This window comes from Taudactylus pleione, unplaced genomic scaffold (assembly GCF_031769625.1).
Source record: "Taudactylus pleione unplaced genomic scaffold, aTauple2 ptg001907l, whole genome shotgun sequence".
NCBI classification, from domain to species: domain Eukaryota; kingdom Metazoa; phylum Chordata; class Amphibia; order Anura; family Myobatrachidae; genus Taudactylus; species Taudactylus pleione.
This window is the reverse complement of record NW_028286304.1, coordinates 418181-437930: the sequence shown is the minus strand read 5'-3', so window position 1 is coordinate 437930 and position 19750 is coordinate 418181. Positions and strand designations below refer to the sequence as shown.

Here is a 19750-nt window from a genome sequence, read left to right as displayed (position 1 = left end):
TTAGTTGTACTGCTTTGGGACATCCCCAAGGTCAACCCTGTGGACCCCCTATGGACCCTGAAGTAGAAAACAAGAGATATGGTAAGAACTTACCTTTGTTATCTCTGTTTCTACGAAGTCCATAGGGTCCACAGGGCGCCCGCCCTGACGCACCTGGCTTCAAATGGGCTGTGTGGCTGGTCACCGGTTTTCCGTCTCCTATTGCTGTGAGTATGGTTTCTTGTGTGTTCCAGTCTTCCTTCTCTCTGTTCCATATTCTCCTCCGGCCTAGGCTGCTTACCAACTGAGGTGCCTGTGGCTCGGGGGCGGGGTATAGAGGAGGACCCAAGTGCATCCTGGGAGCTAAAAGCTTAACTGTGTGGTGCCCATGGATCCTGTTCCAGCTATAACCCCAAGGTCAACCCTGTGGACCCTATGGACTTCGTAGAAACAGAGATAACAAAGGTAAGTTCTTACCATATCTCTTGTTATATATATACACCCCCCCCCCAGCACTGATACTGATCTCCTCTGTACACTCTGCTCCCTCCTAGCTTACTAGCTCTAGGGCTGAGGATAAGTGAGTGTTCCGTCCTGGTGACATTCCGGCATGCCTCTGCACAGTTATATATATATATACACACCCCCCCCCCCCCCAGCACTGATACTGATCTCCTCTGTACACTCTGCTCCCTCCTAGTTTACTAGCTCTAGGGCTGAGGATAAGTGAGTGTTCCGTCCTGGTGACATTCCGGCATGCCTCTGCACAGTTATATATATATATACACCCCCCCCCCCAGCACTGATACTGATCTCCTCTGTACACTCTGCTCCCTCCTAGCTTACTAGCTCTAGGGCTGAGGATAAGTGAGTGTTCCGTCCTGGTGACATTCCGGCATGCCTCTGCACAGTTATATATATATATACACCCCCCCCCCCCAGCACTGATACTGATCTCCTCTGTACACTCTGCTCCCTCCTAGCTTACTAGCTCTAGGGCTGAGGATAAGTGAGTGTTCTGTCCTGGTGACATTCCGGCATGCCTCTGCACAGTTATATATATATATACACCCCCCCCCCCCCCAGCACTGATACTGATCTCCTCTGTACACTCTGCTCCCTCCTAGCTTACTAGCTCTAGGGCTGAGGATAAGTGAGTGTTCCGTCCTGGTGACATTCCGGCATGCCTCTGCACAGTTATATATATATACACCCCCCCCCAGCACTGATACTGATCTCATCCGTACACTCTGCTCCCTCCTAGCTTACTAGCTCTAGGGCTGAGGATAAGTGAGTGTTCCGTCCTGGTGACATTCCGGCATGCCTCTGCACAGTTATATATATATATACACACCCCCCCCCAGCACTGATACTGATCTCCTCTGTACACTCTGCTCCCTCCTAGCTTACTAGCTCTAGGGCTGAGGATAAGTGAGTGTTCTGTCCTGGTGACATTCCGGCATGCCTCTGCACAGTTATATATATATATATATATATACACCCCCCCCAGCACTGATACTGATCTCCTCTGTACACTCTGCTCCCTCCTAGCTTACTAGCTCTAGGGCTGAGGATAAGTGAGTGTTTCGTCCTGGTGACATTCCGGCATGCCTCTGCACAGTTATATATATATATACACCCCCCCCCCCCAGCACTGATACTGATCTCCTCTGTACACTCTGCTCCCTCCTAGCTTACTAGCTCTAGGGCTGAGGATAAGTGAGTGTTTCGTCCTGGTGACATTCCGGCATGCCTCTGCACAGTTATATATATATATATACACCCCCCCCCCCAGCACTGATACTGATCTCCTCTGTACACTCTGCTCCCTCCTAGCTTACTAGCTCTAGGGCTGAGGATAAGTGAGTGTTCCGTCCTGGTGACATTCCGGCATGCCTCTGCACAGTTATATATATATATACACCCCCCCCCCCCCCAGCACTGATACTGATCTCCTCTGTACACTCTGCTCCCTCCTAGCTTACTAGCTCTAGGGCTGAGGATAAGTGAGTGTTCCGTCCTGGTGACATTCCGGCATGCCTCTGCACAGTTATATATATATATATACACCCCCCCCCCCCCCAGCACTGATACTGATCTCCTCTGTACACTCTGCTCCCTCCTAGCTTACTAGCTCTAGGGCTGAGGATAAGTGAGTGTTCCGTCCTGGTGACATTCCGGCATGCCTCTGCACAGTTATATATATATATACACCCCCCCCCCCCCCCAGCACTGATACTGATCTCCTCTGTACACTCTGCTCCCTCCTAGCTTACTAGCTCTAGGGCTGAGGATAAGTGAGTGTTCCGTCCTGGTGACATTCCGGCATGCCTCTGCACAGTTATATATATATACAACCCCCCCCCCAGCACTGATACTGATCTCCTCTGTACACTCTGCTCCCTCCTAGCTTACTAGCTCTAGGGCTGAGGATAAGTGAGTGTTCCGTCCTGGTGACATTCCGGCATGCCTCTGCACAGTTATATATATATATATATATACACCCCCCCCCCCAGCACTGATACTGATCTCCTCTGTACACTCTGCTCCCTCCTAGCTTACTAGCTCTAGGGCTGAGGATAAGTGAGTGTTCTGTCCTGGTGACATTCCGGCATGCCTCTGCACAGTTATATATATATATATATACACCCCCCCCCAGCACTGATACTGATCTCCTCTGTACACTCTGCTCCCTCCTAGCTTACTAGCTCTAGGGCTGAGGATAAGTGAGTGTTCCGTCCTGGTGACATTCCGGCATGCCTCTGCACAGTTATATATATATACACCCCCCCCCCAGCACTGATACTGATCTCCTCTGTACACTCTGCTCCCTCCTAGCTTACTATCTCTAGGGCTGAGGATAAGTGAGTGTTCTGTCCTGGTGACATTCCGGCATGCCTCTGCACAGTTATATATATATATACCCCCCCCCAGCACTGATACTGATCTCCTCTGTACACTCTGCTCCCTCCTAGCTTACTAGCTCTAGGGCTGAGGATAAGTGAGTGTTCCGTCCTGGTGACATTCCGGCATGCCTCTGCACAGTTATATATATATACACCCCCCCCCCAGCACTGATACTGATCTCCTCTGTACACTCTGCTCCCTCCTAGCTTACTAGCTCTAGGGCTGAGGATAAGTGAGTGTTCTGTCCTGGTGACATTCCGGCATGCCTCTGCACAGTTATATATATATATATACACCCCCCCCCCCCAGCACTGATACTGATCTCCTCTGTACACTCTGCTCCCTCCTAGCTTACTAGCTCTAGGGCTGAGGATAAGTGAGTGTTCCGTCCTGGTGACATTCCGGCATGCCTCTGCACAGTTATATATATATATATACACCCCCCCCCCCCAGCACTGATACTGATCTCCTCTGTACACTCTGCTCCCTCCTAGCTTACTATCTCTAGGGCTGAGGATAAGTGAGTGTTCCGTCCTGGTGACATTCCGGCATGCCTCTGCACAGTTATATATATATATACACCCCCCCCCCCCCCCAGCACTGATACTGATCTCCTCTGTACACTCTGCTCCCTCCTAGCTTACTAGCTCTAGGGCTGAGGATAAGTGAGTGTTCCGTCCTGGTGACATTCCGGCATGCCTCTGCACAGTTATATATATATATATACACCCCCCCCCCCCAGCACTGATACTGATCTCCTCTGTACACTCTGCTCCCTCCTAGCTTACTAGCTCTAGGGCTGAGGATAAGTGAGTGTTCCGTCCTGGTGACATTCCGGCATGCCTCTGCACAGTTATATATATATATATACACCCCCCCCCCCCCAGCACTGATACTGATCTCATCCGTGCACTCTGCTCCCTCCTAGCTTACTAGCTCTAGGGCTGAGGATAAGTGAGTGTTCCGTCCTGGTGACATTCCGGCATGCCTCTGCACAGTTATATATACACCCCCCCCCCCCAGCACTGATACTGATCTCATCCGTACACTCTGCTCCCTCCTAGCTTACTAGCTCTAGGGCTGAGGATAAGTGAGTGTTCCGTCCTGGTGACATTCCGGCATGCCTCTGCACAGTTATATATATATACAACCCCCCCCCCAGCACTGATACTGATCTCCTCTGTACACTCTGCTCCCTCCTAGCTTACTAGCTCTAGGGCTGAGGATAAGTGAGTGTTCCGTCCTGGTGACATTCCGGCATGCCTCTGCACAGTTATATATATATATATATATACACCCCCCCCCCCAGCACTGATACTGATCTCCTCTGTACACTCTGCTCCCTCCTAGCTTACTAGCTCTAGGGCTGAGGATAAGTGAGTGTTCTGTCCTGGTGACATTCCGGCATGCCTCTGCACAGTTATATATATATATATATACACCCCCCCCCAGCACTGATACTGATCTCCTCTGTACACTCTGCTCCCTCCTAGCTTACTAGCTCTAGGGCTGAGGATAAGTGAGTGTTCCGTCCTGGTGACATTCCGGCATGCCTCTGCACAGTTATATATATATACACCCCCCCCCCAGCACTGATACTGATCTCCTCTGTACACTCTGCTCCCTCCTAGCTTACTATCTCTAGGGCTGAGGATAAGTGAGTGTTCTGTCCTGGTGACATTCCGGCATGCCTCTGCACAGTTATATATATATATACCCCCCCCCCCCCCCCCAGCACTGATACTGATCTCCTCTGTACACTCTGCTCCCTCCTAGCTTACTAGCTCTAGGGCTGAGGATAAGTGAGTGTTCCGTCCTGGTGACATTCCGGCATGCCTCTGCACAGTTATATATATATACACCCCCCCCCCAGCACTGATACTGATCTCCTCTGTACACTCTGCTCCCTCCTAGCTTACTAGCTCTAGGGCTGAGGATAAGTGAGTGTTCTGTCCTGGTGACATTCCGGCATGCCTCTGCACAGTTATATATATATATATACACCCCCCCCCCCCAGCACTGATACTGATCTCCTCTGTACACTCTGCTCCCTCCTAGCTTACTAGCTCTAGGGCTGAGGATAAGTGAGTGTTCCGTCCTGGTGACATTCCGGCATGCCTCTGCACAGTTATATATATATATATACACCCCCCCCCCCCAGCACTGATACTGATCTCCTCTGTACACTCTGCTCCCTCCTAGCTTACTATCTCTAGGGCTGAGGATAAGTGAGTGTTCCGTCCTGGTGACATTCCGGCATGCCTCTGCACAGTTATATATATATATACACCCCCCCCCCCCCCCAGCACTGATACTGATCTCCTCTGTACACTCTGCTCCCTCCTAGCTTACTAGCTCTAGGGCTGAGGATAAGTGAGTGTTCCGTCCTGGTGACATTCCGGCATGCCTCTGCACAGTTATATATATATATACACCCCCCCCCCCCCAGCACTGATACTGATCTCCTCTGTACACTCTGCTCCCTCCTAGCTTACTAGCTCTAGGGCTGAGGATAAGTGAGTGTTCCGTCCTGGTGACATTCCGGCATGCCTCTGCACAGTTATATATATATATATACACCCCCCCCCCCCCAGCACTGATACTGATCTCATCCGTGCACTCTGCTCCCTCCTAGCTTACTAGCTCTAGGGCTGAGGATAAGTGAGTGTTCCGTCCTGGTGACATTCCGGCATGCCTCTGCACAGTTATATATACACCCCCCCCCCCAGCACTGATACTGATCTCATCCGTACACTCTGCTCCCTCCTAGCTTACTAGCTCTAGGGCTGAGGATAAGTGAGTGTTCCGTCCTGGTGACATTCCGGCATGCCTCTGCACAGTTATATATATATATATACACCCCCCCCCAGCACTGATACTGATCTCCTCTGTACACTCTGCTCCCTCCTAGCTTACTAGCTCTAGGGCTGAGGATAAGTGAGTGTTCCGTCCTGGTGACATTCCGACATGCCTCTGCACAGTTATATATATATATATATACACCCCCCCCCCCAGCACTGATACTGATCTCCTCTGTACACTCTGCTCCCTCCTAGCTTACTAGCTCTAGGGCTGAGGATAAGTGAGTGTTCCGTCCTGGTGACATTCCGGCATGCCTCTGCACAGTTATATATATATATACACCCCCCCCCCCAGCACTGATACTGATCTCCTCTGTACACTCTGCTCCCTCCTAGCTTACTAGCTCTAGGGCTGAGGATAAGTGAGTGTTCCGTCCTGGTGACATTCCGGCATGCCTCTGCACAGTTATATATATATATACACACCCCCCCCCCAGCACTGATACTGATCTCCTCTGTACACTCTGCTCCCTCCTAGCTTACTAGCTCTAGGGCTGAGGATAAGTGAGTGTTCCGTCCTGGTGACATTCCGGCATGCCTCTGCACAGTTATATATATATATACACACCCCCCCCCCAGCACTGATACTGATCTCCTCTGTACACTCTGCTCCCTCCTAGCTTACTAGCTCTAGGGCTGAGGATAAGTGAGTGTTCCGTCCTGGTGACATTCCGGCATGCCTCTGCACAGTTATATATATATATATACAAAGCACTAATACTGATCTCCTCTGTACACTCTGCTCCCTCCTAGCTTACTAGCTCTAGGGCTGAGGATAAGTGAGTGTTCCGTCCTGGTGACATTCCGGCATGCCTCTGCACAGTTATATATATATATATACACCCCCCCCCCAGCACTGATACTGATCTCATCCGTACACTCTGCTCCCTCCTAGCTTACTAGCTCTAGGGCTGAGGATAAGTGAGTGTTCCGTCCTGGTGACATTCCGGCATGCCTCTGCACAGTTATATATGTATATACACCCCCCCCCCCCCCCAGCACTGATACTGATCTCCTCTGTACACTCTGCTCCCTCCTAGCTTACTAGCTCTAGGGCTGAGGATAAGTGAGTGTTCCGTCCTGGTGACATTCCGGCATGCCTCTGCACAGTTATATATATATACACCCCCCCCCCCCCCAGCACTGATACTGATCTCCTCTGTACACTCTGCTCCCTCCTAGTTTACTAGCTCTAGGGCTGAGGATAAGTGAGTGTTCTGTCCTGGTGACATTCCGGCATGCCTCTGCACAGTTATATATATATATACACCCCCCCCCCCCCCAGCACTGATACTGATCTCCTCTGTACACTCTGCTCCCTCCTAGTTTACTAGCTCTAGGGCTGAAGCACTTTGAAGGAACAGACTTCTCCAAGCAGCTGATCAGCAAATACCTGCTAACGGCCAAAACCTCCCAACAGCTGACGGTGCGAATCAAGAATCTCACCATGAAGAAGGCTCCGGAGAACATTTTTAAGGTGGGTGTCTCTGCTCCGGAAGGGTGCGATGGAAGACATGGGCGCAGGAGTAGCTCTCATTGGGCTGATGTTCTCTCTTTATTTGTGGCAGTTCTACAGGAGAACGGAGGCACTGCCATCGCTGAGTAAATGTTGTGAGGATGTCCAGCCCCAGGACGCCAAACCTCCAGTGGAGAGAGAAAAGCACCGACTCCCGTTCTGGGTCAAGGTACGTCAGTGGTGACGTTATGGAAGGGGGTGGGCATCAGTGTTTCTGTCACTTTGTCGTTGCCATGGGCGCGTTTCATGATGACCCTCTTTCTGTAGGCCAGCCTAAGCAGCATCGAAGCTGAAACAAAGAAACTAGTGGGCATTAAAACATCCGGAGAATCCAAATACCCTTTGCTCCTCCCACCTGGCGTGACCCTCACGCTCAAACCCCTCCCAAGAAGTTTTTTCCGCAGAGCCTGGCGCCAGAAAAAATCCACCTTGAAACCACTTCTGATCCGCCCCAGCGCACCAAAACCGCCAGCCAAATCCCCTTCTCCACAGACTCTTCCCATCAGGATATTTGGGCAGGTCCCGCCTGTAATTCAGTCTGCTGTTACCACGCAAGGAATTGGTGGCCTACCAATGGGGCCTAAAGTTCCGGAGGTTTGTTTTCCCATCCCTTCACCGAAGCAACCGTCCCAAGTACCTACAGCGACAGTCACATGTGTGCCCCCGACTCATGAGAAAATGGTTATGTCTGCTGTACCCACCCAGGCAGCGCGAAAGCCCCTCATTTGTGGTGTACTCAAAAGAAAGACTGTGTCCAGAACGTCAGGGGTCAAGGCAGCGCCTCACGTCCACTCCGGTCCCCTTCTATTTGCGTTGCCTAGTGGAGCTCTAAAATTGGTCAGTCTGGGCACTCCTTGCAGTGTGCTTCAACCCGTGAACACAGGAACTGGGGTCCATGTTGCTACCGTACTTCTCAATTCACCCCAAATTCCTCTCAACCAAACCTTCAGCCAGTCCCTGGTCTCCATGCCCTGTGAGGTCAGTGACAACAGCAGCAGCCCAACAATGGAGGTCGATGTTGCAAATATGGTGAAAAAAGAGGAGGATGAATGGGACTGTGTCTCCATCACAATCAAAGTGGAGGCTGAGGAAAGCCACGCTAGCGCTCCTGGAGGAGGTGCGGACGCCAAGGAGGACAGCAAATCTCATTCCGGGAATACACCTCCAGGAGAGGGCATCGGGGAACCAGGTTCCCCAAATGAGGATAAAGCTGAATTAAAGATAGAGAGTGGTGATGTAGGCGGCATGCCAGAGCTTCTGGATGAGCCCGTAGGGATGGTCACAGAGAATGAAAGTGCAGAGCCAGGAGATATGCAGGAACCCGAGAACGTCCCTGAGGATGATCATACAGAGGTGATGGAACATCAGAACCAGGAGACTGGAGCGGTAGGAGACTCCCCAAAAAACACTTCATCCTCTACAGATGGTGACGTGGAAGTGAGTAGTCCCGCTGGGGTTCCCATAGACTCCTCCAGTCCTTTGGATGGACAAGAGATGGACAATGAGAAGGATGTTCCAGAAGAGGAGGAGGAAGAGTTTGACTTGACTCAGGATGAGGATGAAATGTCTTCTGCCTCTGAGGAGTCTGTTCTGTCTGTGCCAGAGCTGCAGGTAAGATCTCGTGTGTGCGGGAGCGGGATCTCGTGTGCGGGAGCGGGATCTCGTGTGCGGGAGCGGGACCTGGTGCTCAGTCACGGATTTATTTTTTACCTGTGTATGAATGTGTGTGCATATAGTATAGGTGTCTTGCCCCATTGTGTACACTATGTGTGTGATCTGTGACCTCTGCCCCCTGTGTACACGATGTGTGATCTCTGACCCCCGCCTCCTCTGTACACGATGTGGGTGATCTGTGACCCCGCCCCCTGTGTACACGATGGGTGTGATGTGACCCCGCCACCTGTGTACCGATGTGTGTGATCTGTGACCTTCGCCCCCTGTGTACACGATGTGTGTGATCTGTGACCCCTGTGTACACGATGTGTGATCTCTGACCCACGCCCTCTCTGTACACTGTGTGTGATCTGTGAGATCCGCCCCCTGTGTACACGATGTGTGTGATATGTGACCCCTGTGTACACAATGTGTGTGATATGTGACCCCTGTGTACACGATGTGTGAGATCTGTGTGCACGATGTGTGTGATATGTGACCCCTGTGTACACGATGTGTGTGTGATCTCTGACCCCTGTGTACACGATGTGTGTGATCTCTGACCCCTGTGTACACGATGTGTGAGCGATCTCTGACCCCTGTGTACACGATGTGTGTGTGATCTCTGACCCGTGTACACGATGTGTGTGTGATCTGTGACCCCTGTGTACACGATGTGTGTGTGATCTGTGACCCCTGTGTACACGATGTGTGTGTGACATGTGACCCCTGTGTACACGATGTGTGTGTGATATGTGACCCTTGTGTACACGATGTGTGTGATATGTGACCCCTGTGTACACGATGTGTGTGATATCTCTGACCCCTGTGTACACGATGTGTGTGTGATCTGTGACCCCTGTGTACACGATGTGTGTGTGATCTGTGACCCCTGTGTACACGATGTGTGTGTGATCTGTGACCCCTGTGTACACGATGTGTGTGTGATCTGTGACCCCTGTGTACACGATGTGTGTGTGATCTGTGACCCCTGTGTACACGATGTGTGTGTGATCTGTGACCCCTGTGTACACGATGTGTGTGTGATATGTGACCCCTGTGTACACGATGTGTGTGTGACATGTGACCCCTGTGTACATGATGTGTGTGTGACCTGTGACCCCTGTGTACACGATGTGTGTGTGACCTGTGACCCCTATGTACACGGTGTGTGTGTGACCCCCGCCCCCTGTGTACACGATGTGTGTGTGACACCCGCCCCCTGTGTACACAATGTGTGTGTGTGTGTGACACCCGCCCCCTGTGTACACAATGTGTGTGTGACACCCGCCCCCTGTGTACACGATGTGTGTGTGTGACCCCCGCCCCCTGTGTACACGATGTGTGTGTGTGTGTGACACCCGCCCCCTGTGTACACGATGTGTGTGTGTGTGTGACACCCGCCCCCTGTGTACACGATGTGTGTGTGTGACCCCCGCCCCCTGTGTACACGATGTGTGTGTGACCCCCGCCCCCTGTGTACACGATGTGTGTGTGTGACCCCCGCCCCCTGTGTACACGATGTGTGTGTGATCTGTGACCCCTGTGTACACGATGTGTGTGTGATATGTGACCCCTGTGTACACGATGTGTGTGTGACCTGTGACCCCTGTGTACATGATGTGTGTGTGACCTGTGACCCCTGTGTACACGATGTGTGTGTGACCTGTGACCCCTGTGTACACGGTGTGTGTGTGACCCCCGCCCCCTGTGTACACGATGTGTGTGTGACCCCCGCCCCCTGTGTACACGATGTGTGTGTGTGTGACACCCGCCCCCTGTGTACACGATGTGTGTGTGTGTGTGTGACACCCGCCCCGTGTACACGATGTGTGTGTGACACCCGCCCCCTGTGTACACGATGTGTGTGTGACCCCCGCCCCCTGTGTACACGATGTGTGTGTGTGTGACACCCGCCCCCTGTGTACACAATGTGTGTGTGTGACACCCGCCCCCTGTGTACACAATGTGTGTGTGACACCCGCCCCCTGTGTACACGATGTGTGTGTGTGACCCCCGCCCCCTGTGTACACGATGTGTGTGTGTGTGACCCCCGCCCCCTGTGTACACGATGTGTGTGTGTGTGTGTGACACCCGCCCCCTGTGTACACGATGTGTGTGTGTGACCCCCGCCCCCTGTGTACACGATGTGTGTGTGTGTGACCTCCGCCCCCTGTGTACACGATGTGTGTGTGTGTGACCCCCGCCCCCTGTGTACACGATGTGTGTGTGTGACCCCCGCCCCCTGTGTACACGATGTGTGTGTGTGTGACCCCCGCCCCCTGTGTACACGATGTGTGTGTGTGTGACCCCCGCCCCCTGTGTACACGATGTGTGTGTGTGTGACCCCTGCCCCCTGTGTACACGATGTGTGTGTGTGACCCCCGCCCCCTGTGTACACGATGTGTGTGTGAGTGTGACCCCCGCCCCCTGTGTACACGATGTGTGTGTGTGTGTGACCCCCGCCCCCTGTGTACACGATGTGTGTGTGTGTGACCCCCGCCCCCTGTGTACACGATGTGTGTGTGTGTGACCCCCGCCCCCTGTGTACACGATGTGTGTGTGTGACCCCCGCCCCCTGTGTACATGATGTGTGTGTGTGACCCCCGCCCCCTGTGTACACGATGTGTGTGATCTGTGGGCCTCATTCAGACCCACTCGCAAGCGGCTGTCCGCTCGCAAGTGGGTCGATGGTGTGCACTGCGCATGCGCACGACGGAGGGAGCTCCGTCGTGCGCATGCGCCAAACGCGACGAGCGAAGGACTTTCCTTCACTCGTTGTGTCTGATAAAAGGGGGCGTGCTGTCGATGTTGATTGACAGCACGCCCCCTTTGGTGGGTGTGCCGGGGGCGTGTCTGCCAGACGGAGGCGTTCCCAAGGGAACGCCTACCGTCAGAAGCCGGCCCCACTGACATCACTAGTGATGTCAGTGGGAGTGATTTTGGCTCTGATAGAGCCAAAATCACTCCAGGGCTTGTGGTCGAAAAACCCGACCACAGGCTTCTGGTCGCACTGGCGATGGTCGCGATGGTCAAGACCATCGCGACCATCATCCTGCACGCTCGTATGTGCTGTGGGTGGTGACCCACAGCTATACGAGCGTCCAGGAGGACGCTCCATTTTTATGGAGGACTGCCCTCATTCAGAGCGAGCGCTCTGCTCAGAGCGTCCGGCTCTAAATGAGGGCCAGTGACCCCTGTGTGCACGATGTGTGTGACCCCCGCCCCCTGTGTACACGATGTGTGTGACCCCTGCCCCCTGTGTACACGATGTGTGTGATCTGTGACCCCTGTGTACACGATGTGTGTGTGACCCCCTCCCCCTGTGTACACGATGTGTGTGTGTGACCCCCGCCCCCTGTGTACACGATGTGTGTGTGTGACCCCCGCCCCCTGTGTACACGATGTGTGTGACCTGTGACCCCTGTGTACACGATGTGTGTGACCCCCGCCCCCTGTGTACACAATGTGTGTGATCTATGTCACAGCTGCGCTCTGTGCTGCTAGGAGACGATGGAGAAGCTGACGTGGCTGGCGTCTGAGAGGCGCCTGAGTCAGGAGGGAGACTCTGAGGACAACTCCCAGGAGGAGAATACTGAACCTGAGGAGGAGGAAGAGGAGGAAGCCGAGATTATAGAAGGATCATTGCAGAAAGCAGAAGGAATGACAGATGAAGCCAGCAAGGAGAGTGAGAAGCTGGTAACCAGTCACCTAAGTGTTCCGTCACCAGCTCCAGTGGAGACCAGCGTAGCTCCAGCGGGTGAGTCTCTCATGTATGCCAGTGTGTGGCCCCATCACCAGGCTGTGCTCTCTTTCACCACACGGGCCAGTACTGCTCTCCCACACTGTGATTGCTGAGTTGTAATGCAGCCTTTTTTCCAGGAGAGCGGCGGCGTGGAGGCAGCAAGGCTCAGGGCTCACACAGAGCCAGAAGCAGAAAGGGCCGGGTGCGAGCGAGCAAAGATGCCTCCAAATTACTTTTACTTTACGATGAGAAAATCTTGATGAAGGACCCTCTAAGGGATCAAAAGGACATGGCATTCGCCCAGTCATATCTCAGCAGGGTAAGCTCTCCTATAACGAGGTGCCCAGTTATATCTCAGCAGGGTAAGGTCTCTCCTATAACGAGGTGCCCGGTCATATCTCAGCAGGGTAAGCTCCCTCCTATAACGATGTGCCCGGTTATATCTCAGCAGGGTCAGGTCTCTCCTATAACGAGGTGCCCGGTTATATCTCAGTAGGGTAAGGTCTCTCCTATAACGAGGTGCCCGGTTATATCACAGCAGGGTAAGCTCCCTCCTATAACAAGGTGCCCGGTTATATCTCAGCAGGGTAAGCTCCCTCCTATAACGAGGTGCCCGGTTATATCTCAGCATGGTAAGGTCTCTCCTATAACGAGGTGCCCGGTTATATCTCAGCATGGTAAGGTCTCTCCTATAACGAGGTGCCGGTTATATCTCAGCAGGGTAAGCTCCCTCCTATAACGAGGTGCCCGGTCATATCTCAGTAGGGTAAGCTCCCTCCTATAATGAGGTGCCCGGTTATATCTCAGCAGGGTAAGGTCTCTCCTATAACGAGGTGCCGGTTATATCTTAGTAGGGTAAGGTCTCTCCTATAACGATGTGCCCGGTTATATCTCAGTAGGGTAAGCTCCCTCCTATAACGATGTGCCCGGTTATATCTCAGTAGGGTAAGCTCCCTCCTATAACGATGTGCCCGGTTATATCTCAGTAGGGTAAGGTCTCTCCTATAACGATGTGCCCGGTTATATCTCAGCAGGGTAAGCTCCCTCCTATAACGAGGTGCCCGGTTATATCTCAGCAGGGTAAGCTCCCTCCTATAACAAGGTGCCCGGTTATATCTCAGCAGGGTAAGGTCTCTCCTATAACGATGTGCCCGGTTATATCTCAGCAGGGTAAGGTCTCTCCTATAACGAGCTGCCCGGTTATATCTCAGCAGGGTAAGCACCCTCCTATAACGAGGTGCCCGGTCATATCTCAGTAGGGTAAGCTCCCTCCTATAACGATGTGCCCGGTTATATCTCAGCAGGGTAAGGTCTCTCCTATAACGAGGTGCCCGGTTATATCTCAGCAGGGTAAGGTCTCTCCTATAACGATGTGCCCGGTTATATCTCAGCAGGGTAAGCACCCTCCTATAGCGAGGTGCCCGGTTATATCTCAGCAGGGTAAGCTCCCTCCTATAACGAGGTGCCCGGTCATATCTCAGCAGGGTAAGCTCCCTCCTATAACGATGTGCTCAGTTATAACTCAGCAGGGTAAGCTCCCTCCTATAACGAGGTGCCCAGTTATATCTCAGCAGGGTAAGCTCCCTCCTATAACAAGGTGCCCGGTTATATCTCAGCAGGGTAAGGTCTCTCCTATAACGAGCTGCCCGGTTATATCTCAGCAGGGTAAGCACCCTCCTATAACGAGGTGCCCGGTCATATCTCAGTAGGGTAAGCTCCCTCCTATAACGATGTGCCCGGTTATATCTCAGCAGGGTAAGGTATCTCCTATAACGAGGTGCCCGGTTATATCTCAGCAGGGTAAGGTCTCTCCTATAACGATGTGCCCGGTTATATCTCAGCAGGGTAAGCTCCCTCCTATAACGAGGTGCCCGGTCATATCTCAGTAGGGTAAGCTCCCTCCTATAACGATGTGCCCGGTTATATCTCAGCAGGGTAAGGTCTCTCCTATAACGAGGTGCCCGGTTATATCTCAGCAGGGTAAGGTCTCTCCTATAACGATGTGCCCGGTTATATCTCAGCAGGGTAAGCACCCTCCTATAGCGAGGTGCCCGGTTATATCTCAGCAGGGTAAGCTCCCTCCTATAACGAGGTGCCCGGTCATATCTCAGCAGGGTAAGCTCCCTCCTATAACGATGTGCTCAGTTATAACTCAGCAGGGTAAGCTCCCTCCTATAACGAGGTGCCTAGTTATATCTCAGCAGGGTAAGCTCCCTCCTATAACAAGGTGCCCGGTTATATCTCAGCAGGGTAAGGTCTCTCCTATAACGAGCTGCCCGGTTATATCTCAGCAGGGTAAGCACCCTCCTATAACGAGGTGCCCGGTCATATCTCAGTAGGGTAAGCTCCCTCCTATAACGATGTGCCCGGTTATATCTCAGCAGGGTAAGGTCTCTCCTATAACGAGGTGCCCGGTTATATCTCAGCAGGGTAAGGTCTCTCCTATAACGATGTGCCCGGTTATATCTCAGCAGGGTAAGCTCCCTCCTATAACGAGGTGCCCGGTCATATCTCAGCAGGGTAAGGTCTCTCCTATAACGAGGTGCCCGGTTATATCTCAGCAGGGTAAGCTCCCTCCTATAACGAGGTGCCCGGTTATATCTCAGCAGGGTAAGCTCCCTCCTATAACGAGGTGCCCGGTTATATCTCAGCAGGGTAAGCTCCCTCCTATAACGAGGTGCCCGGTTATATCTCAGCAGGGTAAGCTCCCTCCTATAACGAGGTGCCCGGTTATATCTCAGCAGGGTCAGGTCTCTCCTATAACGAGGTGCCCGGTTATATCTCAGCAGGGTCAGGTCTCTCCTATAACGAGGTGCCCGGTTATATCTCAGCAGGGTCAGGTCTCTCCTATAACGAGGTGCCCGGTTATATCTCAGCAGATTGAGCCATGTGTCAATAGAGAACATGTAAATGTCATATGTAGCATGCTTAGCTATCTGTTCATCATCATGCATAGGTACGAGATGCTCTGCAGTCGGTCCCTGGTACATATGAAGAGTTCCTCAACCTGATCTATGAGTTTGAGACAAGAAGAGACAAGAGAACGGCCGTGGACCTGTACGAGAGTCTGCGACAGCTCCTGCAGGATTGGCCTCAGCTTCTCAAGGACTTTGCTGCTTTTCTGCTCCCAGAGCAGGCACTGGAGTGTGGACTGGTCAGTGACGGGACCCAATATGTCCTACAGGGATAACGTGGTGGGCTGTCTGGGGGATGTAAAAGTTAATTTATTAAATTGAGTATCGGCTGGAAATTGTGACACACAAATGGTCTCTCCGCCAGTTTGAAGAACAACAAGCCTTCGATAAGAGCCGAAGGTTTCTCCGCCAGTTGGAGATCTGTTTCCTGGAGAACCCAACACAACACCAGAAGATTATTAAGCTGCTCCAGAGCTGCGCGGAGTGCCCCCTGCAGGAGATAGGAAAGGTAGAGTGTTCTCGTCTCCCCCTCACGCAGAGCGTTACTCCTGTGTCTGTTCAGCATGCTCACCTCTTGTAATGGCTTCTCTGCAGCTGAAGACTCAGATGTGGCAGCTCCTGAGAGGACACATTCATCTCCAGGAGGAGTTCTCGCTCTTCTTTGACCAGCTCAGGCCCCCAGTGAGCCGCATGGAAGATTTTGAAGTTATGAACTGGACGGAGGACAAAGAGTACACAGTGAGTAAATGACGGCAGAGATGGGGTCTGGGGCTGGAAACCAGCAGAATTTAATACCTGACATTTATAGTACCGTGAGAAGTGATCCAAAGCGTCTGTGCTCGTACACTGGTCAGTCAGAATGGGCCTCTTAGTGTTGACCTCCCGTTACTGGAGGCTGGATTGTGCCAAGGACTGTCATATGTGGTGTAGGTGGCCATCCCATACTTCTTTTATTAGAGGGGAAGAACAATATGGGGTGGAACATTTTATTTCTACTTCGGGATCCTTAGGGTCCACAGGAGACCGTGGGGTATAGGTGGATGACGTAGGCATCGGGCACTATGCAGTTAATTTCTTTCCCCCAGGATGCACTGGTCCTCCTCCATACCCCGTCTCCCAGCCAGGGCATTACTCAGTTTAGTGTGGTGCCCCGGCAGGAGAGGTTGGGGAGCACGGGTAACGCAGGGGGGCTATCAGAAGAGCCCCTGAAGATTCGGCTGACTGGAGTCAGCTGGATGAGCGTTCGGCCCTGACAGTCCAGCGTAAGTCAGGGCCACTGCTCCTAGACCTCCCGCCGGAGCCGCGTCCCGACAGAGCCGCGAGTCTCTGCTAGCGGGACCTGTCGGCTCCCAGGGTTGCAGCGGCGGGGGGGAGGGAGGTTAGGTAAAGCCTCCAGAGTACAATACTGCGCGCGGTATCCCTAGACGGGGACCGCCGCAGGGCAGCCCGTTAGTGCCGGGTAGGGGACGCCCGGCGCCGGTCAGCAGTGGTGCTCGGCCGCCCATACCCCAGCGTCCACTAGACCACCAGGGACAAGTTACCGCTGGGCTCTGGAGGAGGAAGACCCCGGTGTCCCCGGCGGTTCTTAGTCTGGCCGGGGGAGATGGCACGTCTGCACAGCGCCTCCCCCCCACTCAGCGCGCCTTTGCTCCGCTCTCAGGCCATGCTACAGTGGACTCCTCCTACAGGCACCACCCCCCAGCAAGCGTTTGGTGGCCATTTTCAGCTCCCAGGCAGCGGTGAGTAGCTGGTGTCCTGTGTCCCCCTACATACTCTGATTCCCGGATCCGGTATGTAGCTGGTGTCCCGTGTCCCCCTACATACTCTGATTCCCAGATCTGGAATGTAGCTGGTGTCCCGTGTCCCCCTACATACTCTGATTCCCGGATCCGGTATGTAGCTGGTGTCCCGTGTCCCCCTACATACTCTGATTCCCGGATCCGATATGTAGCTGGTGTCCTGTGTCCCCCTACATACTCTGATTCCCGGATCTGGTATGGAGCTGGTGTCCTGTGTCCCCCTACATACTCTGATTCCCAGATCTGGTATGTAGTTGCAGCCTTCATTAACCCTTTGGTTTTGAAGTTGATTTGCAGCACTTTTAACCCTTTCAGTCTTCAGTGACTTTGAGGTTGATGTAAAGTGCCAGGTAGTGCGGAGTTTTTCCCCGGCATTGTCTGTGACTGTTGCTAGCATCTGAGTGTGTCTGCTTTACTCTCTACTATAACTATTGCTGTACACTGTTTTCCGTTTAACTCTGACTTGCTGTCCAGGTCTGGTTAGGTCACAGACAGTTGTGGTGTATAGTGTTACTTGTACCCCTATTTACACACCTATATATCCTTTCACCACGTCCAGCGGTGAGGATAATACCCGGGTGTCTATGCCGCCTTGCAGTCCTGTGTGCGTTGTGCTGCTGGCATTGGGGAGACTGATGTGCTGCGTGAGGGTTAATGCGGCTGGTGTTATGTCCCTCCAGGTTCCTCTTCGGTCCTTGGGACTGCGCAAGAACTCCCGTGAGCGTGCTTTGCTCAGGCACTGCAGACGCTTATGGCTCGCATGGCTGTGCCCCCTATGCTCCTCCAAGTGGGATCTTCACAGCATCCGCTGGCTCTGGCTCCTATGCCACAGATCCAGTTGGCACCGCAAGTGGTTAATGTACCACAAGGGTCTCAGGTCAACCTGTCTGCGGACTCTGACCCTGATTCACTATCTAGGACCCCTAGGGTGCTGGCAAAGAGGACTTCTGTGTCTCCTCACCATCCCTATGTGGACGAGGATGACAGGTCGTCAGAGGACGATGGGGTACTTCCAGAGTCTGACTCGGAACTATCCCCAAGGGATGAGCAGCACAAGCCTTATTGATACTGGAGGCGGTATGTTCCCTGCGCAAGGCAAGAGTGATTGTATACCCCTCGGGTACTTGCAAAAATTATGGCAGTAATGGCGTCCCATCTGCGGCTGCAGGGGATCAGCCTATTACCATATCTGGACGATCTGTTGCTCCTGGCAGGATCTCCAGAGGTTCTTCTCCATCACCTCCAGATGACCATCTCGGTGCTTCAGTCGCATGGATGGGTCATAAATTGGGAGAAGTCGTCTCTAACTCCGTCGCAGAGGATGCTGCATCTAGGAGCTCTATTGGACTCAAAGCAGCAAAGGATCTTCCTGACGTCAGACAAGATCTCGGTGTTGCAGATGCGGGTACGCAGATGTCTCCACAGTCGCCAGGTCTCTGTGCATGCAGCAATGCAGTTGCTGGGGTTGATGGTGTCAACATTCGACATGGTGGAGTATGCGCAATTTAATTCGAGACCTCTACAGACATTGATCCTTGCCCGATGGGACAGATCACCTCGGAAATTGAAGGCTCAGACAATGGCGCTCTCCCCGGAAGTCAGGTTATCTCTGGCTTGGTGGTTGCAAACTCAGCATCTCACCCAGGGCCCCCCTTTTGGATACCGGACTGGACCCTACTGACAACGGATGCCAGTCTGCGGGGTTGGGGCGCAGTGTCAGGCCCGCACTCCTTTCAGGGTCGGTGGACGCTGGAGGAAACCGTCCTTCCAATCAATATATTGGAACTAAGGGCAGTCTTCCTGGCTCTCACAAGAGCAAGACACATCCTACAAGGAAGTCTTGTGCAGCTGCAGCCAGACAATTCCACGACGGTGGCGTACATCAACCACCATGGAGGAACTCGAAGTCAGGCGGCCATGCGAGAAGTGTCACGCATCCTGACATGGGCAAAAGGCCATCTGCCGGCCATATCGGCGGTATTCATACCCGGAGTCCTCAATTGGGAAGCGGACTTCCTCAGCCATCACGACGTGCATCCAGGGGAATGGTCTCTTCACCAGGTGGTGTTTCAACTCCTGGTGTACAGATGGAGTCTTCCGGACGTGGACCTTATGGCCTCCCGACACAATTACAAGCTACCAGTGTACGGATCGAGGACAAGAGACGCAGGCGCTCTACTAGTAGATGCTCTGTCGGTCAGGTGGACCTTTTGGTTCGCGTACCTTTTTCCTCCGGTGTCCCTTCTTCCTCGCGTACTCAGAAAGTTCAAGCAGGAAGGAGGCAGGTTCCCACTGGTGGCTCCAGCGTGGCCAAGGAAGCACTGGTACTCAGACTTTCAGAGTCTGTCGATAGACACTCCGTGGTTGTTACCTCA

General features: G+C 52.9%; 1 protein-coding gene across 2 annotated transcripts in view; it reads left to right on the top strand.

The window, feature by feature from the left end:
• GON4L (gon-4 like) overlaps nucleotides 1-19750 on the top strand; it is a 224257-nt gene that overhangs the window by 161090 nt on the left and 43417 nt on the right. For both annotated transcript variants that reach the window (XM_088465207.1, XM_088465208.1), the window contains exons 18-25: nucleotides 7074-7224; nucleotides 7316-7432; nucleotides 7531-8874; nucleotides 12424-12676; nucleotides 12799-12980; nucleotides 15618-15815; nucleotides 15941-16084; nucleotides 16171-16314. In XM_088465207.1, the coding sequence (XP_088321333.1) occupies nucleotides 7074-7224; nucleotides 7316-7432; nucleotides 7531-8874; nucleotides 12424-12676; nucleotides 12799-12980; nucleotides 15618-15815; nucleotides 15941-16084; nucleotides 16171-16314 (2533 nt within the window). The remainder of the gene's footprint in view (nucleotides 1-7073; nucleotides 7225-7315; nucleotides 7433-7530; nucleotides 8875-12423; nucleotides 12677-12798; nucleotides 12981-15617; nucleotides 15816-15940; nucleotides 16085-16170; nucleotides 16315-19750) is intronic.